At 45.8% G+C, this 22385-nt stretch overlaps 1 protein-coding gene across 4 annotated transcripts in view; it reads right to left on the bottom strand.

Moving 5' to 3' along the window:
- The window catches only part of LOC140199377 (collagen alpha-1(XVIII) chain-like), a 295614-nt gene that overhangs the window by 8138 nt on the left and 265091 nt on the right, over positions 1-22385 (bottom strand). For all 4 annotated transcript variants that reach the window (XM_072261365.1, XM_072261366.1, XM_072261363.1 and 1 more), the window contains 13 exons: positions 21567-21620; positions 18883-18918; positions 16910-16963; positions 16070-16144; positions 15905-15979; positions 15123-15171; positions 14358-14447; positions 11643-11686; positions 6289-6414; positions 4065-4227; positions 2905-2972; positions 2391-2519; positions 1771-1809 (listed from right to left, as the gene is read on the bottom strand). In XM_072261365.1, the coding sequence (XP_072117466.1) occupies positions 1771-1809; positions 2391-2519; positions 2905-2972; positions 4065-4227; positions 6289-6414; positions 11643-11686; positions 14358-14447; positions 15123-15171; positions 15905-15979; positions 16070-16144; positions 16910-16963; positions 18883-18918; positions 21567-21620 (1002 nt within the window). The remainder of the gene's footprint in view (positions 1-1770; positions 1810-2390; positions 2520-2904; positions 2973-4064; positions 4228-6288; positions 6415-11642; positions 11687-14357; positions 14448-15122; positions 15172-15904; positions 15980-16069; positions 16145-16909; positions 16964-18882; positions 18919-21566; positions 21621-22385) is intronic.

The following is a 22385-nucleotide window of genomic DNA, read 5'->3' as shown; positions in this document are numbered from 1 at the left end:
TAAAACATCCTTAGCTGCAGGAGAGGTACCAGATGATTGGAGGATAGCCAATGTTGTTCCGCTGTTTAAAAAAGACTCTAAACAAAACCAAGGAATTATAGGCCGGTGAGTCTGACATCAGTAGTGTGAAAGATATTGGAAGATATTCTAAGGGACCGGATATATAAGTATTTGGATAGACGTGGACTGATTAAGGATAGTCAGCATGGCTTCACATATGTGGTAGGTCATGTCTAACCAATCTTAAAGAGTATTTCGAGTAAGTTACCAGGAAATTGGATGAAGGCAAGGCAGTGGGTGTGTGTACATGGACTTTAGTAAGGCATTTGACAAGGTCCTGCCTGGGAGGCTGGTCGAGAAGGTTCAGTTGCTTGACATTCAAGATGGGATAGTAAATTGGATTAAGCATTGGCTTTGTGGGAGAAGCCAGAGAGTGGGAGTAGATGGTTGCCTCCCTGACTGATGGCGTGTGACCAGTGGTGTGCCGTAGGGATCAGTGCTGGGTCCATTGTTGTTTGTCATCTATATCAACGATCTGGATGATAATGTGGTTAACTGGATCTGCAAATCTGTGGATGACGCCAAGACTTGGGGTGTAGTGGACCGTTTTCATGGCTTGCAGAGGGATCTGCATCAGCTGGGAAAATGGCAAATGGCAGGACACTGAGGAGTGCAGTAGAATAAAGGGATCTTGGAACACAGGTCCATAGTTCCCTGAAAGTGGTGTCACAGGTAAATAGGGTCATAAAGAAAACTTTTGACACATTGGCCTTCATACATCAATGTACTCAGTACTGGAGATGGGATGTTATGTTAGAGTTGTATCAGACATGGGTGAGGCCTAATTTGGAGTACTGTGTGCAGTTTTGGTCACCTATTCTACAGGAAAGATGGAAACAAGGTTGAAAGAGTGCAAAGAAAACTCACAAGGATGTTGCCGGACTGCAGGACCTGAGTTATAAGGAAAGATTGAATAGGTTAGGACTTTATTCCTTAGAATGTAGAGGATTGAGGAGATTTGATGGAGGTATACAAAATTATGAGGGGTATATATAGGTTAAATGCAAGCAGGCTTTTCCCATTGAGGTTGAGTGGGACGACAACTGGAGATCATGGGTTGAGGGTGAAAGGTGAGGTTTACAGGGAGCATGAGGGGAAACTTCTTCACTCAGGGAGTTGTGAGAGGGGGGAATAAGCTGTCAGTACAAGTGGTGATTATGGGCTCGATTTAAATGTTTAAGAGAAGTTTGGATAGGTGCATTGATAGAAGGGATATGGAGGGCTATGGTCCCAGTGCGGGTTGATGGAGTAGGCAGTGTAAATGGTTTTGGCATGGACTAGATGGGTTGAAAGGCCTATTCCTGTGCTGTACCTCTATGACTCTATGGCTTGGTGACCTGAACTCCTGCGCTGAGCTCTGAGGCTCCTGGGTGTGGGGACTTGAGGGAGGTGGGAGCGCAGATGTGAGGGAGTGCCACACTGTCAAGTCCCCTCTCTGGTCGTGAAGGGTGGGTGGAAAAGCTCCCAGGGCACTACTACAAAGAAAAGCAGAGGGGTTTTCCCTTGTGGCCTGTTCAATATTTATCCCTTAACCGACATCAATAAAACAACTTGCCAACTCAATGCCTGAGTTCAAACGGGTTATGTGGCTTTTTAAAAATCAAAAGGACAAAAATATATAAAATAACAAACCACTGTGTGTACGCATATATATAGAAATAAAGACCGAAGTGGAAAGTATACAAATCATAGGAGCAGAACTGTACTCACAACAATTCCACCTCTGAGGTAAGGAACATACTCGCCAAGCTGTAAGGAAACAAAATGATGATATGTAACCAGTTTCTTTCAAGGCCTGCCTGCAGTATGTACACAGCATTGGGAAATGTGTGTATCTATGAGTAAATGTCACAAATATGTATTGCTTTTGCATTAAATACATCAGTGTTTGAACATGAGTGTCTGTGAAGACATGACTTTGTGTATGTGTCTACATACATTAATGTGCATCTGTTGAAACTTGTACATATCCTGCACGGATATGTGAAAATAGTGTAAATTAGTAAACTGTTTTATTATTATGCAAGGTACAGTGAAAAACTTTGTCTTACACGCCATCCATACAGATAATTTCATCACATTACTGCATCGAGCCAGTTCAAGAGAAAAGCAAAGCAGAACACGGGACAGTGTTACAGTGACACAGAAAGTGTGGTGCGGGCAGGCAATAAGGTGCAAGGCCATGATGAGATAGATTGTGAGGCCAAGAGTTCCTTCCAGTGGAACACCACATCAACTCTGGACAACGTGAAGCTGAAGGGATTGAATAAGTACCCTCTCCCCCATCGGACCAGGATCTGAAGCAATCATGAATGTGAAAAAGCACTTACGTAAACCTGCCGCCAGCCATCCCTCACTCGGATATACAGCTCCCCGCGTTCTAAGATGTAAGCCAGCATTCCCTCGTGTAGACTTCGAGATATGCTGAGCATTGTTTGGTAGGTCTGTAGCACTGTTACCTGCAGGATATTGATAATGTCAAGGAGACCGATTACACAGCTGAAGAATTATTGGACTTTTTAAGGGCTATCCATTTTGCTTTGATATGACCAGGATGCAAAAGGTTGTCATGGCTGCAGTCTATCACTCACAGGCCCTTTATCTGGGAGTCCAAATCCTGACCCACGCTTCAGCCCAGCCAATAGAGGATACTCTTATTGATGGATTTTTCTTTCTGTAGTTCCCCTCTCACCTACGAGCCATTCAGTCTTTTATTCACTAGAGTCCGATCAGAAACGATTGTGTTTTATTTTAAATTTTGGAACCCTCAGCATCACCCACATTCCCCGCAGTGCATCACACAAGATCTTAAGCCATGTTCAGTGTTCAAGAGGCCACACTTACCCCAGAAGGTGAGGCTGACGATCCTGGGGGACCAGGAGGTCCAGGGGGACCAGGTGGGCCAACAACACCTGCGTGTGATAGAGGGGTTTGGGGAAAGAGAGACCGTTAACGGACGGGAAAGAGACAAAAGGAGAGAACTTTAATTCTACATCATGGGAACTGAACACGGCCACCCACGTGTGGACATGAATCCTTTGAGCTAGTTTGGGGAAGATTCATTAACTGGTTGGAATACTTGTTTTGTAGCTAGATGTGTGATCTGACTTTCCTCATCAAATTCAGGAAACAAGTTTAGAAGTCTTTTCTTGTTACTTCCTTTCTTCCTCCCATAAAATTGGAGGTTTCGCCAGGTACGTCTCAGTCAGTTTTAACGAGATTTAGCAGATGCTATAATGAGGGCTATGATCAATGGCCCTGGAAACAACAGTAAGCATCATAATTTGAACTCACCTCTCAAACTCTCCCCCAAATCCCATCAGCTTAATAAACCATCTCCACATCAACCAGCCCCTCAATCACAATCAAATCAAATCCTCTCTGCGTCAATAAAACCAGATCAAACTCTTTCCGTAATCAACCAAATCTTATTGATCCCAGATACTTTCAATCTCAACCAAAGCTTCTCTGGCTCAAATACTCTTAAACTCTACCAAACCATCCTCATCCTAATTAAATTCTCACTATCCCAAACATTTCCTATTACAACTAAGTCATTTCCATCCCATCAAATACATCCCAAGCCATTTTAATTCACTGCATCCCAACAAATCCCAACCCTTAAGCAAATCTGCAGCTCAACAGATAAACTTTCATGCCCAAAGGGACATTACCCCAACAATTAAATACTCTGCAAGCCAACCAAACTGTCTCCAACCTAACTAAACTCAAACCTCTACAACTCACCCTAACTCTCTAACCCAACCAACCCTCTCCAATATAACCGAACATTCTCCAATAAACTAAATCAACTCTATTCCATCCTTAACACTGCACAAAATTCAATCTTTCTCCGACCTATTCACATATTTTCCACCTAAACTAAAGCCTCTGTTCTAACCAAATCCTCTCCTCAACAACAATTTCTCTCAACTCAATATCCATCCACCCAATTTCATTTAAGAATTATTTTGCACATCAGAATAAAAGAAAAAGAAACCCACTTGTTGTCTGTTGCCCCGATGATACACCAGGCAGATGCAGCACAGATGAGCCAGGACGTCCTGGGGGTCCTGGCGGTCCTGGAGGTCCTGGGTAACTGTAACCTGGGGGTCCTGGATTGCCTGGTAGTCCTCTAGGTCCAACAATGCTGTCTCCTTTTGGCCCCTGGTTGATGGAATAGATTGCTTACTCAGATAATAATGTTCAACAAATGCCACAATGTAACAGATGTCAGATTTCCCCTCGTTTTCAGGCCTTGATTTCATATAGAAAGTAAAAGCAAAAGAGGGCCAGATAGACCCTCCTAACCCACCAAGACTGCACTTCCATTTAGTAACATTGCCGCTGATCTGATTGTTACCTGCTGATTACCGACATCTCATCCTTGAGTGCATTTAAGCACTTTGTGGGACAAAGTGTTCTAAAGGTTTATATTCATCTGAGCGAAGGAGCATTTCCTTATTTCTCTCTCACAGCCAATTCTTTTTCCTGAGGCTCCCCAGGCAGCAGGAAATTCCTCACTGCACCCACCTTACCAATCCCCCTCGGAATGAAGTTACTATTCCTTGTTTCCAAAACACTTAGTATGGCAGGACAGTCGAATCAATCTATCATAGGGTCATAGAGCCTGTTTCTATGCTGTAGTGCTCTTCAGCCCATCTAGTACATGCCTATCCCCATTGACCCACACCTGGACTGTAGCTCTCCATAGCACTCCCCTCAATGCACTTATCCAAACTTCTCTCAAATGTTGCAATCTACCACTTCCAAACTTGCACCACCTTTTGAATGAGATGATTCCCCTCAGGTTCCCCTAAATCTTTTCACCTTTCATCCTTAACCTATGACCTCTAGTCCAGTCTCACCCAACCTCAGTGGGAAAAAGCCTGCTTGCATTTGCCCTATCTATACCCCTCATAATTTTGTATACCTCTATCAAGTCTCCCCTCATGCTCCAGGACAAATGTCCTCACCTTCCCTCCCAGGAATCTGTCCACTGAATATTCTCTACACCATCTCCAAGACAGGTTTGTCTTTCCTTAAGAAGACCAAAATTGCACGTAGTAATGCAGGTCCTATAATGTTGCAGACAGACTTCCCTAATCTTGTACTACAGTGCCCCCAAAAATAATGTTTCTTTTACCTGCCACTCACCTGCATGTTTCTCACAGAAGGACCTCCAGAAGCATCCACAGCCCTCCAAACATTGGCATTCAATGGTCTCACGCCATTTAAACAATACTCTTATCTGAGCTTCAACTAAGGAGAATAATCTTATAGTTCCTTTCTCTATATTCATTCTGCCACAATTTCATCCATTCACTCAACCTCTAGGGCTTTGCCCTAGAGCTTGGAACTATTCAATATGGGAACATCAAGTCCACATTGACCATTAACCACCCATTTACTTGAATCCTTCACCAATCCCATTCTATTTTCTCTATCTTCTTATTAACCTCCTTCAGATGTGGCCAGTTAATCTAGCAACCTGCATGTCTCTGGTACGTGGGAAGAAACTGGAGCACATCGTAGACTGCACTCGAGGTCGGGATTGAACCTGGGCCTCTGGAGCTGTGAAGCAGACCGTGCCATCATTCGTAGAAACAGTTGCACATCATAAGTCAGGGGAAGCTGGCATCTTTCTGGATGGAAAAGGATTGTGACTATTTCCAGGTTGAAGTTTGTCACTCCATGGCTTTGCTGGAGGACAAAACTGGGCATATTTCTGCATTAGTGACATACAGGATAGCACCATTTGCTGTAAATCTCTCCAGTAGATCAGGTATCATCTGCAGAAAAAAACTTTATGGGCTCTGCAAAAGGGTCTTTCATCTGAAAAGCTGTTTCCTTCTTCACAGATTCTGCCTGACCTACTGAGCGTTTCCAGAAAGTTCTGCTTTTATACCAGATCTCCAGCATCTGTGGTTGATTGATATCTGCTTCTACAACATCGTCGATGAAATTGTTCTACATTGTCCTGAGAATTCCCATCAAAGGGCACTGACAGGTTAACCACGTATTTAGCACACATTGCATCAAGCTAAGTCCTCTCTTTCAGGCCAACACTGAGGTGCTATCCCCCCACCCACTGATATCACATGGAATCTCTGAATGGCCAAAGCTCAGACTCTTGACTCTCCTCACCTCCTAAATCCCTAAATCCTCACCTCTGCCACCTCATCCACAAATGTAGACATACAGGAACACCCACTGGAGGGATCTTACCTGAAGCCCTGGTCTTCCTGGAGGCCCGGGAGGTCCTGGTGGACCAGGTATCCCTGAACCATAGCCACCGCTGGGCTCTCCTTTTTCTCCCTTCAGCCCCGTATTGCCTCGCTCTCCCTTCACCCCCTGTAACAAGTGTGGAAGGAAGAAGATGAAAAACCTTAAAATAAAGTGAGTCAGGTTGGATTAGGAACAAAAAAAGATGCAAATTAGACAATATGCTCGCAGCTTTTAGCGGTGAAAGCTGATTGGAGCATTAAGTCACAGGCCTCTAACCACCCCATTCCCAATGCTCCCCTCTATTGGTACGTAACAAGGTGTCACATCACCTTCCAGGGCCTATTAGCCTCTTTGTTACTCAAAGGAATCATTACATCAAATAAGTGTTGTTGCACCCCTATGGTGTACCCCAGAGATTTTCCCCCATAGATCCCAAAGTTATATCCAGTGATTACTCCAGGGCTAGTGAAGGATTGGCAGCACTGATAGTCTAGATCAGGGGTAAATACATTCACCGGTAAATGCACAACTTCAGATACTTTAAGGATATACCACAACTGTTACTGCAGCACTTTAATGTAGCAGATTTTCCAGACAATGAGGCACTATTTATTTAACACTCCAACAGATTCCTATGTTCTTGGCCCAAAATGGCGACTGTTCATTCCCTTCTGTAGATGCTGCCTGACTTGCTGAATTCCTCCAGTATTCTGTGTGTGATTCCTTATTTAGCATTTTCCTGAAGAGGTTACGCATTAATATCCAGGGAACTCAGTAAGTTTTAAGGGAGTGCTGGAACGGGGCTCTGGTGAATATAAAGGGAATATGGGAACCAGGGCTCTGGTGATTGGGACGTGGAGCAGAAGGACTGGGGCCTTCTGGTGAATGAAAGGTTAGAAATGTGATTGCAGATTATAAACAGTATACAGAAACTGCTAGAAAGGTCAGTGTGTAAAGACGTCTACACAGAATAAAGATTAAAATGGCAACCCATTTTAATTCTACATCCCGTTTTGACTCAGACACATCAGTCCATGGCCTTCCCTACAGCCATGGCATGAATATCAATTTCTCCAACTTCCAGTAATTTCTCTTTCCACCCTCTTCTCTCGGTTTCCATTCCCCAGATTGGCTCCCCTCTTGCCCTTCCCTTCTCCTCACCTGCCTATAACCTCTCTCTGTGCCCCTCCTCCTGACCTTTCTCCTATAGTCTACTCTTCTCCTCTTCTTCTTCTTCCTCCTTGAGTTTTTAATGGCAGTTGGCATCCACACTGTTGCATGACTGCCATCTTCAGGATTTATTGTCCCTCATTGTCCATTCACTTTAAAGCCGTCTTTCCAGTCCCATCGCCCTTAAAAAACTAAACAACTATTTCCTCCCCTGATCACTCTCCCCACATTCCAATAAACCTTTAACACTGTTCTCTACCAGTCCTATTTTGCGTAATTGTTGTAACATTTGTTGTCTTTCCTGTGCAAATTTCCTGCATGAAATAAGGATATGCTCTACTGTTTCAGTCTCCTGACATAGATCGCAAAAACCTGTTGGATGTTTATTTATGATGGCCAGGGTACCATTAAGGTTGCTGTGCCCAATCCTCAGTCTACTTATAATTACTTGCTCCTTCCACTTTACTCCCCTACTTCTTCCCATATCTACACTCCCCTGAGGCGTCCCGTTTTCTACAACATACTGGCTTGATAGCTCTGATCCTATCTTCACCTGAATGGTTCTCCCATTTAGAAAGTCCTTAACCCGATTGAACATCACCCCATCCCCCCGATTCCCATTAAATGTAGCTTGATTAGGAGCCCCTCTTTCCATAACGTATCATAAGCTTTCTCAACATCAAAATAAAACTGCAACCACTGTCTCTTTATTTACTTGAGCTTTTCTTTATTTCCTCCTCTAGACACAACACTGGATCCATAGTATTCCTTACTTTCCTGAATCCGCTTTGATACGTAGCCACCATACCTCTACTTTTCAAGAAGTACACTAACCGCTCATTTATCAAACGTTCCATAAGTTTACATACCTGTGACGTCAAGGCAATTGGCCTGTAGTTTCCTGGCCTGCTGGCATCTTTTCCAGGTTTTCTTATTGGAATAATTATTGCCTCTTTCCAGCTCCCTGGTATTCTCCCTTCATCCCAGACATTGTTATACAGAAGCAGTAGTTTCTCCACACTTCCTTCACTCAAGTGTTTTATCATACTATAACATATTTCATCTTTACCCGGCGCAGTCCTTCCTGTTTTATCTAGTGCCTTTCTTAATTCTCCCATGCTGAAAGGGACATCTTGCATACCGTCAGGGTTAGTTTTCCTACATAAAGCTTCCATATTTTCAGCTTTTGTTCTCTTTCTACCTCTTCTTCCCTTCACAGACAAATTATCGGAATTATGTACCATAACAAAAGTGTTTGTCAACAACCTGCAGTCACATTTTCATCAAGCAGAACTGGGTACCTCCACTCTCTCCTGTCCCCTCCCATCCTTTTTATCATCCCCCACACCTCTCCTACTTGAGTTGTGTTTCCGATTGAATCACAATACTTTCTCCAGTGCGTCCTTGTAGCATGTCTTATTGTCCCCCTTACTACTGCCTGAGCTTGTCTGTACTGAATCATATGTTGGAAGTTATGAGCTATTTTAACCAGTTTAAATGCCTTATTTCTATTTCTCACTGCTTCCTTACAATTATCATCCCACCATAGTATCACTCTCTTCTTTGTTCTTCCTGTACTTTTAGGAATGGATTCTAATGCATCTGATATTATACCTTGTTTTAATATGCTGTCAAGTGTTTCTATGTCCATTCCATCACTGATCTGACTTAGGTATCTATCACTTTTTTCCAGAAATTTCTCCCAATTGGTTTTCTCAAGGATCCATTTCCCACCTGTATTCTCTGTGACCAATGTGGCAGAAATATTTATCTTGCACCAGATTGGGTAATGATCACTCCCTACAGTTCCTTCTTGGTACACTAACCAATCACACACTGATGCAATGGAGTTTGATACTAATATAAGATCAAGCACAGACTCTTTACCTGTATTAACATCAATTCTAGTACTACTGCCAATATTTAGGCACACTAAATACTTCTCATCTAGCAACTCCTCTATTACCTGACCATTGATGTCTGTCCTGTCACTCCCCCATAATACATTATGTCCATTAAAATCACCACACCAAACAACATTACTACTATTCTGCCCTTCTACCTCCTCAAGCTTGTTTAACTCTAGTCTTTTGCCTGGATTATAATAATTCACAATCACCAACTCTTTCCTTTCAGCCCATACTTTTACTACCACATACTCTTGTTCACTTCCTACACCTAGTATTCTATAAGGAATACCTTGCTTTACATAAGTTGCACATCCTCCTCCTCCCCACTCTCTCCTGTCTCACCTTCCTGCCTCATAACCATATAAAACAAAATCCAAATTAGGTTTTAACCAGGTCTCCTGGATAGACACAACATCTAGCTTTTCTCTCCTACTAGCTATAAACTGCTTGAAATCTTGTCCATTCGCAATCAGGCTTCTTGCATTCCATTGAAGTAGCAGCATTATTAGTAATATCAACCCACACATACTGTCTCTTGACTTGACTGTACCCTGAGCTCATTATTTACTTCTTCCCATTTTAATCCTATCATATCCAAATGGTGCTCTGCAGCTCTCACAATAATTTGAATCCTTTCAGTTTTAGATTTGATCTCATATGTTGCGTTTACCACTCCTGCTATAAAGGTTACCAATTTCTTATTCTCTATCCATGCATTCTTCTTATCTTGCCTTTCTTTAGCTGCCGCTTGCTCTTTGCTACACCCTCCCTCATTCATTTTCTTCTGTCCTGCCAACTTGACTGCCTCAGCAGATGAGACTTTTTCCTTCACCCTTATCTGCGGCACCTCCACCTCTTTGTTCAACACTTCACATCCCCAATACGCTACACTATGGTTACCTCCACAATTACAGCACTTTAGTCTTACTCCTGCTCCACATTTTCTGTATTCATGTTCCTCACCACACCTTGCACATCTTCTCTTTCCTTTGCACACTTTGGCCACATGCCCAAACTCCTGGCAATTGAAACACCTCATAGGTTTTGATATATATTCTCTTACACTGTATCATAGAAATCCAAAATATAACTCCTTTGGAGGCACCTTATCCTCAAATTCTACCAGAACGGTTTCAGTCTCCCTTTTCTCTGCTCCCCTTGTCATTCTTTTCACACTCTTCACTGAACTACTCCTCACTCTCAAGTTCTCCACTAGCTCCTTCATATTAACACTGAGGGGAACCCCGGATATCAGCCCCTTGCAACCATTGACCCTTTGTGCTCCAACTCTTACAACCCTGGACACTTTGACTTTCCCAACATTAGTCACCTTCATTGCCTTCTCCATCTGCTCTTCAGTTTTACATCCTATCAGCAGGGTTCCATCTCCTAAAATTCTCGCATGGTTCACTTCCCCTACTTGCCCTCTGATGATTTTTGTTAGCTTAAGTGGATCGATTTTCTTTACTCCCACTTCCCCCTCAAATCGTACCACTACATTTAGCAATTTTACCCTTGGGCCCTTCTCCTCAACTTCTCTTCCCTCACTTTCTGATCCACCTACACTAGACCCACCTCCTTTCTTTCTCTTCTGACCCTTCACCTTCCTGTCCTTAGTCCCTCTCTCCACCTCCTCCCACTCAAACTCCGTGCTGTTGCTGTCACCATCAGTCTCCCTCCCTGCCACCCTATCAGAGATTGCAAGGAACCGTGTACGAATATCGTTCCGGACCTATCCAGGTCGTCGGTCAATATTCCCACAGAATGTCCCCCACAACACCCCAGCTGTTCACTTGGTCACCCTCGGACCGGAACCCTTGCCTTCTGCCTCGCCGCCCAAAAACTCTCTTCCGGTCCTCATTTCCCCTGCGTCTACTCTCCTCTCCTAGCAGATTCCTTTTTCCTCAGCCCTTTACCTCTTCCACCTATCACCTCTCAGTTTCTTACTTCATCCGCACTGCCTCACTTCCCCTCACCTGGTCTCACCAATCAACTGCCGGATTGCATCCCTTCCCCTCCCCTCCCCTTCCCACTTCCTTATTCTGGCATCTACCCCTTTCCTTTCCAGGCCTGATGAAGAGTCTTGACTCAAAATATCAACTATTTATTCATTTCCACAGATGCTGCCTGACCTACTGAGTTCCTCCACCGTTTTGTGTGTGTGGCACAGAGTAAAGGGTTGGGGTTACAGTGGAGGCAGCTGGCCAGCCGAGCACTGCAGCCACAGGGATTCGGAGAATCAAGTCAGCAAGTTAAGAAATTTGCAGCACTTACCCTGCCTCCAGGGTGATACTCATACACATCGTATGGGATGATTCCTGAAGTAGAAGAGAACAGCAACCTGAGTATTGATTCAGGTATGAAGACCAAAATGGCTGAACTGTTGACCCAGGTCTCCTCAGGTGGAGCTGCCTTAGCGAGCTCCTGACTGGTGGGAGTCAGCGGTGACTCCGGCCCACTCACTGCACGCGGGCCCTTACACTTCTCAGGGAAGTTCTGTGAGGTAGCAGAGCCCAGAGGTACAATGGTCCCGGTCTCTCCCATTCTTCCTAGTGCTTGTCCACCACTTTAATCATTCAGCCCTTCATAATCAGTGGTGAACGCAGCAGACCAGACAGCATCTCTAGGAAGAGGTACAGTCGACGTTTCGGGCCGAGACCGTTCATCAGGACTAAAAGGGTCTCGGCCCGAAACGTCGACTGTACCTCTTCCTAGAGATGCTGCCTGGCCTGCTGCGTTCACCAGCAACGTTGATGTGTGTTGCTTGAACTTCCAGCATCTGCAGGATTCCTCGTGTTTGCCTTTATAATCAATGCTTGATGTACCATCTACCAGAGGGAACAGATCATCTTGCCAAGTCCCTTCATTTGCGTCTTCCAAACACGGGCAAGTTTAAAGTTAAAAGGGCAAAATTAGCAGATGAATTGGAACCCCTCCCCCTCCCACTTGAAGTCTCACACCATCCTTACCTGGAAAATACTGTAAGCTCTAAAAGGGCAAGGAGTGGGGATAACACACTGTTATCACAGCAGGCTGGTTGTGGTTGCAAAGCTAACCAATCGTGTTGCTCATAGAGCTGCTGCGTCACAGCTCCCGTGACCCAGGTTTGATTCTGACCCACGGTATGTCTGTGTGGAGTTTGCAAGTTCAGCCTAAGATGTGCAGTGTGGTTAACCATCTGCTGAAGACCCACTCCAAGTGCAGGGCGATAGCTGAATCAGTTGATGGACAGTGTGAGAGAGTAGTTTACAGGGGCAAATCGGATTGATCTGTGGATCAGACCAGACTTCAGAATAGAAGGGCGGAATTACCTCCTCCGATGTTGAAGGCATGCAATCACTTCCTTCATAACAAATGCCTAACTTAAGGACACACCATATAAACAAAGGAGCATTTGGGATGAACTTGCTGCCGCAGGGCTGCAGGCATCTTCTGCTGGGTGGGAACGGGGTATTTCATAGTCCGAAGCATGGAAATGGGCCCTTCTGCCCAGTTATCTATGCCGACCACAGCCTTCTCCTAGCTAGTCCCAGTTGTCCATGTTCAGCTCATAACCTTCCAAGTCCCTCCCTTCCATGTACCTATCCACATGCGTCCTGTCCCCTCTCTCCACCTGCAGAGCCACAGCAACTGGGCGCTGGATTGAGGAGAGCAGAGCTAGGAGCGCCGAGCAGGCACACTCGCGTGCTCTCTAAGTCAGCGAGGTCGGCCGGACGGCTGCAATTCCCGTGCCTGCTTGTTCTCCCATCACAGCTGTTTCTAACGCACAGACCAGGGTCTTGGGCCAAAACATTGTATGTTTGTTTCTCCTGTGACGAAAGAGGGTTACAAAAGTACACATAGACTAAGATGTTAACTGTCCTGTGCTAGCACCAGTGGGATCAACAGTTGATCTGCCACCTGTCTTCAGGAGAGAGAGATAAGTAAGACAATGGAGCAGCATTTGGAAATGTTAATGAAGAGACGAGAGAGTTTAACGGAAGGAGACACCGGTCTGAGTATTGTCAAGACCGGCTCCTTTTGAACCCTGAACTGTTTGAAGTGTGATGGACAGGTGATACCCCAGCAGGGGGATAAAAAGGGGCAGGTTCGCTAAGACAACACACACGACACCATGAGGTAACGAGACCCTGAACGCGGTGCGCCCCCACAAGTCAGTGGGAGTTTTGGAGGTCTGGTCGCAGGACCAGCCATAGACGCACGGGGTGGAAAGATACAGTCAGCGGGAACCTGGTGTGTGTGTCCGCCCTTGCCTGGGTGCCAGGTTCACCGCTGAAGAATGATTGTGTCTGGAACGGAGGGGTCACAGTCGGTGACCTCAGAAGACATTACAAAGGGCTCGCCCGAAAGCTAACTGCGAGGAATATCGAAGGTCTGTTTGGAATCCGATTTGCATATTCATTCGTTCTCTCTCTCTCTCTCTCCAACGGCATGACGGCGGTTACTGCGAACTGAACTAAACTGAACTCTGTCACTTGTGATTGATCATCTTACCCCTAGACTGTGATAGAGCTTGATTGACCCTATTATCCTAGTTCTGTGTATGTGTGTTTATTCAGTGTTAACCTGTTGCATTTATATCCCTACTATTAGAGTACTGTGTTGCTTATTTCTTTAATAAAACTTTCTTAGTTCCAGTAATCCAGACTCCAACTGAGTGGTCCATTTCTGCTGGTTTGGCAACCCAGTTACGGGGTACGTAACACTCCCCATAGAAGCTGCCTTACTGCCGAGTTCCTTCAGCATTTTGTGTGTTACTCTGGATATCCAGAACCTCTTGTGCTTATGATCTCCCACACACTGTTGATCATTTCCAGTTTGGATTATGAACAGTGCTCAGGAACGAACCCTGCCATAACCTAGGAGCTGCCTGCCCACAAATATGTGTTAGAACTCTACACTCTGGCTATTCCCCCTCATCTTTGTCCACGTATTCCCTTCCCAAAGCAAACGTTGTGACTGTTCCCTCTGAGATCCTTCTCTACTCACCGGGTGGGCCTGGATTTCCTGGCTGGCCCGCTTCCCCCTTGTCCCCTCGGGGCCCTGGATGACCCGGGCTGCCTCGCTCTCCTTTCGGACCTGAGTGAGGAGAGGGAGCTGGAATTATCATGTTAAGAGCACAGATCCACTTGGCTCAACAGGTTGAAATTTGAAACACTGCTCAAACTGAGGCTCACCATTTATCCCAGTAACGTTACACCCACACTCTGTAACTAATGGGAGTACCCAGGTGACAGCTCAGCACTGGCTCCTGAGGGGCACTTGGGAATGGGCCACAAATGCTAGCCTTGCCATACAAGAGTGGGAAAGTTAAACAATAACTTACTGAATCAATCAGAAACTTTTTTTAAAAAAAGGTTTGCAGATTAGTGTGACTAAGCAAACCAAATGAATGCCAGTGAGTGGTCGCTGAACTTGGTGACCAGGAGGAACACCATTTACTTCTAATCAGTTTGGCGCCAATTATTGAGAAACATGGACACTACAAAATCTGAATTTAAAACCAAAAGTGCCAGATAGACCCAGCAAATCAGGCAGTGGTTAAGACTGATGACAATTGATCATTTTACTTCCTAGCCCACGTCCAGTGGAAAACCAAGCATTTCATGTAAGCACCACTAAGGTTAAGGGTAAGGCCTCTCCTCAATTCCCTCCTTCCAGCAGAACTAAGGATCCCAGTGGGAGGCTGCTTTTTGGAGAATAAACCACAGACAGATTACAAAAGAGCAGTAAGATCCATGGATGGGTCATTACCTGGCGATCCAAGAAGTCCTGGGTAGGAGTTAGCTCCTGTACCAAACACCTTCAAAAAAGACGGGTAACACAAGTCAATCTGCTGAAAGCCCATGCCACTTTTCCAAGCTCACTGGTGGCACTCTTGTCTCAGAGAATGCAGTGAGTTCCTCTCGCCCCCCCTATAGGTCTGAGCGCTAAAATCTAGGTTGACCCTTCATAGCCATGGGCAGGGCTTAAACAGAGGGCACGTCTGCTCATTATTCAACCACACTATTGTAAGGATCAGCTACTATTTCTCCCTGTGATAACATCTCTTTGTGTCGGGCAAGTGAATAATACAGCCTTTCCAACATAGCTGAGTGAAATCAAGGCCTCGGTGCTGGAGATGGTGGGCTGAGAGATGACTTGGAGGTGTTCGACGGACTGGAAGGTGGTACCTGCTGAAAAACCCATTGGCTGGGAAGCACTTTTTAGCCAGGACACGGGGGAATACCTCTTTGACTTTACACTCTGGGATCTTCTGTGAGAATAGACAAAAGGCTTGTGTAAACACCAAGTCATGAAGACAGGACCTTGAACCTGGAATGTTCCCAAGCCCCTGTCTATTCTCCGAATCATCTCAAAGCACAATTGCATAGAGCACGCTCCCTCACTGTTTCACTGGTAACAGAGTGGAATGAGCCGATGGGCCTTCTGCCTCAGAAACTAGTACTGGGCGATAGGTAGAGACATCATGGTGAGATAGTCGCCTTGTACCACGCTTCACTTGTTACCCTCAGACGCTAGTGCAATCCACTTACGTTATTGTCGAAGGTTGGCGCTGGTAGACCGGGTGGTCCAGGAGGTCCCGGGGGTCCTGGAGGGCCTGGAATACTCTGATAATGAAGGAAAACAGGATCAGATCGAAGCTGAGGTCAAAGCAGGGGTTCTATCAAATAAAGCAGTCTGGCGAAGAATAGACTCACCCGAAATCCATAACCACCGCTGAAGTCTCCTGGCTCTCCCTTTTCCCCCTTCAGTCCATTTATCCCAGGACGACCCTGCCGGAAACAAAAGGCAGTTAGACCACGAGCAGAAACGAAGGGAGAGTCACCAATGCTGGCGGACAGTCGCAGAGGGCAAGGACCCCACAGGGGGAAACTGGTTTCCTCAGGAGAGATGAACAGGATACCTGAGAAGGCCTGGTAGTCCTTCTGACATCGGAAAAGTGGATGAAGTCTTCTCTCCCCGAGTGCAGAGTTCTGAGTGACCGGCCCAATGTAGCAAGTGGGTAAAATAACGTGAGGCAGGAGTGGTACTGAGGTCAGCGGGGTGGCCTCAACCCTGACCTCCATGTAAGATCAAGAGGTTCCAGATCTCAGTAAGGACTGGCGATTTGAGAATTGGCCTTTAAAATAACACGGCTTCAAGGGAAACCACAATGTCCTCTGAGTGGAGATTAACTGAGATTTCTCGGAGCAGGTAGGATGAATTGAACTACTGATGAATTCTGTGCGTTGTCTATTGCTCACATAATTTGGAAGAAACCTACAGTACCAGGGCGATTGAAAATCCTGCGGAGTTTCTGGATGGGGCTTGTGGGCCATGTTGCTGGAGTCCTGGTTAACCCGGTACGCAACAGCACAAGAAGTGGTGTTGTGTGACGGAAGTTGAGGCAGATTAGTTCAAGGACTGTGTGTCTGTACATTACCTATGCTGGACATGAGACTGTGGGACCACATTACTTGTTTATTCTGACAAATGTGAGCACCTGTTAAGTGACTGGTTTTGTGAATGGTAGGGAAATAACTATCGACAAAACTCACCGGTCGTCCTGGCAAACCAATTTCACCTTTTCGACCAGGATACCCTGGGATGCCCTGCAAACAGACATCATTGGAAATATAAGAAAGAGCTGCACTCCCTACCATTTAATAGGACTATGTCTCCTTTGTTGACACCTTCCTGCACTAATCCACTATCCCTTGATTCCCTGAATCTCCCGTGGATTAAATCATGAATTGGGGAGGTCAGCTGATAGCACCCATAGGTGCCGGGCTCCAATATCCACCCTGACAAACAACCAGCACTGAGTGTGATCCTGGGCTTCGAGCTGAACTCCTGTTTGGTCATGAAGGTGTCGGCAGGAACAAAGGCTGAACTCCCTTCTATCTACAATCACGTGGAATGTACTGTTAACCAAAATATACCATTAACTCCTAAAACCTCACACAGTTCTGACATTCAATGGCATTACCGTCACTGAATCCCCCACTCTCAATATCCTGGGGGTTACCACTGACCGTTCACTGGAGAGTGACCACGACGGCAAGTCGGACGCTGGTGACTCAGCTCCCAACTCCTCAAAACCTGTCCGCCATCTCCAAGGGGTGTGATGAATGTAGCTTCAACAACACTCAAGAACTCAACACCACAGGGGTCACAGCAGCGGCAAGCTTGATAGGGGCAGCCCATTCACGACTGTTCCTTCGCACAGTGGCGGACGTTTGTACCATCTACACTGCAGTAAGTTGCCCAGGTTCCTTAAACACCTTCCAAACCCACCAGCTAGAAGGACAAGGACAGCAAAACCATGGGGAACACCATCACCTGGAAGTTACCCTCCAAGCCACACAACATATCCCCATCCCTTCACTGTGGTTGGGTCAATATCCTTGATCTCCCTCCCTAACAGCATTGAGGGTCTACCCACACTTCATGGACTGCAGCGGTTCAAGAAGGCAGTTCAGCAGCACCTTCTGATGAGGCTGGCACAGCATCGCAGCATTTCTTAAGGGCAATTGGGGATGAATAATTAAATGGCTTAGTCAGCGAAGCCCATAGCTCTTGAATGAACAAAGGGAAAGCAGCAAGTCGTCAGATGGAACCTCTTCCTTGGGAGAGATCTCAGCACTCATTGGCAAGTGCTGTGCTTGCCATTAAGTGGGACACAAACTCTGTATCCCAATTGTCTGTTCCAGAACAAGTTGTGCAGGTCATAGGAAGGGGGTGCTGGGCAGTGGAAATCTGGGTTTCTACATATTTGATTCAGCCGGCTGGTGGTGTACTGGCATCCGCACCGGACTTCGAGGTGAATGGTCTTGGGTTCGAATCCGGCTGACTCCTTTCCATCCGTGCTGGGTTTAGTGGCGAGCTAGCAATTCGGCCTCGTCAAAAAATACACAAATGCTAAGATAATGGCAAGGTTGCCACCTGATGTGCCACAAGACACAGAGAGGAACAACAAAACATATTCGATGTAGTCTTTGGGTATTTTTTAAAAAATTGGAATCCAGCCCTGACACCTAGCTTCCTATCAGATGGGGGGTACACAGGGTGGCAGGTAGGCTAGATGCCAGGCAGGAAGCCAGCAAATAGTAGTGGGAGAGTAGGCAGAGTACCTGATCCCTGAGGTGGGGTTCTATCCTAGGGTTGGGGGTCATCTGGGGTCAATAATGATTTGTATAAACTCACTAAGGAACAGAGGCTATTGGAGGATGGGATAATCTCTGGAGAGAAAATCTGCTTCCTTATGGAGGACACTCTCCAAAACGGACTCAATCCTCAATAGCTAAACACTCCAGGGTGGGGGGGGGGGGGTCATCAGCACATTTTGTTGTCTCTTGGGAGATGGGCTGAGGGCAGAGGCTTGGAGGATCAGGAGTTTAGTGTAGTAAGGGACCCCCCCCCCCAGTAAGGGAGACAGAAACTGCTGCCAAGTAGACAATGCAGTGGGAAACTTTGTTGTGCGATGTAAGCTGACATAAATACCAATGTAATGTTAATGATGCAACTTTACCTCTGGGCCCATGTGTCCAGGATCACCAGGTTCTCCCTGTGAAAGAAAAACATTTATAGAGCTTTAGGTACAAAGCAGTTCAACTGGGAAGGGCCGATTCTGTCACTGCCCCGGGAAGAAAGCCCCAGGCAGAATGATCATTGCATTGGTGGGGCAGGGTTTGAAAGTGGAGAGCAGCCAGGCTGCTCTCAGAACGGTTCCTTACGCTGGTGGCTGGGGTACAACTTCTATACATCACCCTAAGGACAGCAGCAGCACGGTGGCACAGCTGGCAAAGCTACCGCCTCTCAGATCCGGAGACCCGCTGCCTGCGATCGCGAGGGTTTCTTATGGGCGTGTCCGCTTTCTCCCACATCTTATAAACACGTGGGTTGGAAGGGTGCTGTGAATCCCTGGTCTGGTAGACTCTGAGGCAAGCTGATGGAAATGTGGGGAGAATTAAGTGGATCTACTGTAACTGGGTGATTGATGGCTGGAATAGAAGCAGTGGGCCGAAGGGCCTGTTTTCACACCCTGTAACTCTAAGCAGTGGACACCTTAATGTAGAGTGGCTAAACAGACCTCAGCTGGACCATGCTCGGGAGTGCTGAGTTCAGTTTCAGAGGATATGGAGGCACTGTGCAGGGTGCAACAAAGAAACTCAACTCTTTTCTCTTGAAGAGCTGAGGCATAAGCATGACCTAACAGTTGTCTAAAATTATAAAGGATCCTGAGAGACTGGACAGGTGGAAGAGCAAAAGTAAAGACCCTCAAAGTAAAAAACATGTTAAAAACCAAACAGGGCACGGAGAAGAAGTTTGTTTATCTGAAGAGCAGTGAGAGTGTGGATCTTCGACAGTAACTGAGACAAAGGGATCTCGCGCTGGGAAAAAAACTGATGCATTTACAAAGTAAAGCAAGATAAAAATTCAGTGGAACATAATCGTTAATGAATAAGGTGAAGAAAAATGGAAGAAGCCTTAAGCTGAGAATAAACCATGGACAGGTTGGCCCAAAGGGCCTGTTTCTGTGCTATTTTACTCTTGGACTCTAAGTGCCACTGGTTGGGTCTGTGTTGTACATTGACTTAATCTTCACCCTGGAGAAACGGCAGCTGATCAGAGAAGCTTTCCACCATCTCAGAAAGATGAGCATGATTAGCTTTCCTGTCAGCTCAACTGATATAAACTTAACCGACAGCCAAGGAACTCGCTTGCTGTGTCCCATTTCCATTTCTGTTCACTGTGATGTGGGGAGTTAGACTAGACACCCGGGGAGCATTCTCAGAAATATGAAGCGATGTGTGTCTGCGTGTCCATGTCTAAACCAGAGCAAGAGCAAGCCTCAGATTTAGCAGAGATTAATATTTCAGTTATGTCCCACCTGGTTTGCTAATTCCCAGACTTTGTGCTTGCTAGTGAAGGCCTTTAATCACTCGCTGTACTGCAATAAATCAGTCAAATTGTGTGATTATTTGTAACAACCGTCAAGTACTGTTCTATCATTCTGTGCCCTGAACACAAACTAATGCCTCTCCTAGCTTCCAAATTAATTGCCTTACTCAGACCTTTATGAAGACACTGTTCTCCGAGCTGTGGCTGTACCAGCTGCTGAAAGTACCCAGTCAGTCACGATTGCACTATCCCCATGATGAACGGAGTGAGGCCTGAAACCTCAGCACCATGCCACCCCCTCACGAAAGCAGACAGCTGAGTGGGATGGGGAGATTCTGTACACCAGTCAAAGTAAACCATTCCAATTTCATTAATCGTGTGCCATTCAAGTACAATGAAACCACACAACAGGCTTTTCAGGTCAGCACAAGTCTCTGCCTTGTTCTGACGTTTCCTTCATTAACCAGACGGTTACATAGGTTTTCAGCAAACAGGCTCTAACCCACTTTAATAATAAGAGTTGGAGCCAGAAATACAGAGTCCAACAGATAACCTTTGCCACTTCGTTCCCAATACTCCTCTATCATGACTTCCTTGTATTACCTTACTGTTCATTGGCTCCTATCCTTGAAAAAGTTGCTAAAATAGATTTAACACTTTTTTCTGAGATTCTTTTTCATGTTGCTTTGCTTTTGGAAAGGGAATGATGGCAAGCAAAAGAGATTTCTTTATAATTCAGAGAGATTCAGTGTTGTCATTCACTGACAATTGCACTGAATGGGACCTAAGAATCAATAGAGCTGCCTGCTAACATGAGCGACCCCCACATTGGTAACCTGGGGACTATCCGCATTATAACTACGATAAAGCCTGTGCTAGTCTATCAAGTAGGTGAGAGTAGCTTGCTAGAGATCTTTAGCTATGAAGGGTGGACTTAAAGATGTTTACACAAATGAAAAGCTAAGATGGTCACTCAGGTTTGTTTAGCCACTGGTGAATTTGCTCATTTCTTCTGCCCTTTGGACGATGTGCAAAAGTAGCACTTCAGCACTAGCTGAAGCAAATGTTTCGAGACAGAATAGACAGCCCACTTTCTTCAGAGAAGTTGGGATAAACAGTACAGATGTCAGTATGCAATGGTGGAAAGGGAGAACTGAATGGGTGAAATGAGGGAAGGTGATGACATACCGAGGTAGAGCAGAGACTCTAGCAAAGATGGGCTACTACAGTGCTCCTGTGCATTGACACAGCTCCTCAATGTATCTGCCAACTCACCTTCAGGTGACTGTCTGTGGAAAGGAATTGCATTACCTTCAGTGCGTTTCTGTTGAGCTCAGTGATCTCGCCAGGCTCTCCTTTCTCACCCTGAAAAGGCACAGCACTTCTCGTCAGGGTACCAACTGATCAGACACCACACACTTTGTAAACCCCATCACACATTAAGCAAGATACTCAGGCTCCTTTACCTCTTGCAGGAGATTGAGTGCAGAGACTTAAGGGGGAGACTGCTGTAAACCACCCGAGGTACATTTACACTTTCATTAACCACCCTCCATTTCTTCTTCCTGAGCAGTTGACACACAACATTATTTCACCAAAAGACATTGGAGCAGAATTAGGTCATTTGCCCCATCGAGTCTGCTCCGCCAATTGAACATGACTGATTTATTATCTCCCTCAGCCTCTGGAGTTGAATCCCAGTATTCCAATCATCTTGGGCTTACAATTGAGCTTAAAAAAGTCCCTGCATTCTTCCAAGCTTCTACGCTGTATCCTGGGATCACACTACCATACCTGTACCGTCATTTGATCGGAACCCCAGGCTCCCGATCCAATGACAGCATGGGAGCACTATTACCGCGAGCGCTGCCGTGGGGCAAAGGCAGGGGAGGGGCGCCATAGCGCAGCAAATAGAGTTGCTGCCTCACAGCGTCAAAGACCCAGGTTCAATCCTAACATCGCATGGAGTTTACACGTTCTCCGTGACCGAGTGTGTTTCCTCTGGGTGCTCCAGTTTCCTCTCTCGTCCCAAAGGTGTGTGGGTTAGTGGGTTAATCAGTCACTGTAAGTCACCCTTAGTGTGCAGGTGATTGGTAGAGTTTATGGGAGTGTGGGATTAATGTAGAATGA

The sequence above is a fragment of the Mobula birostris genome, chromosome 6 (genome assembly GCF_030028105.1).
Source record: "Mobula birostris isolate sMobBir1 chromosome 6, sMobBir1.hap1, whole genome shotgun sequence".
NCBI lineage: Eukaryota > Metazoa > Chordata > Chondrichthyes > Myliobatiformes > Myliobatidae > Mobula > Mobula birostris.
This window is presented reverse-complemented; position numbering and strand designations above follow the sequence as displayed.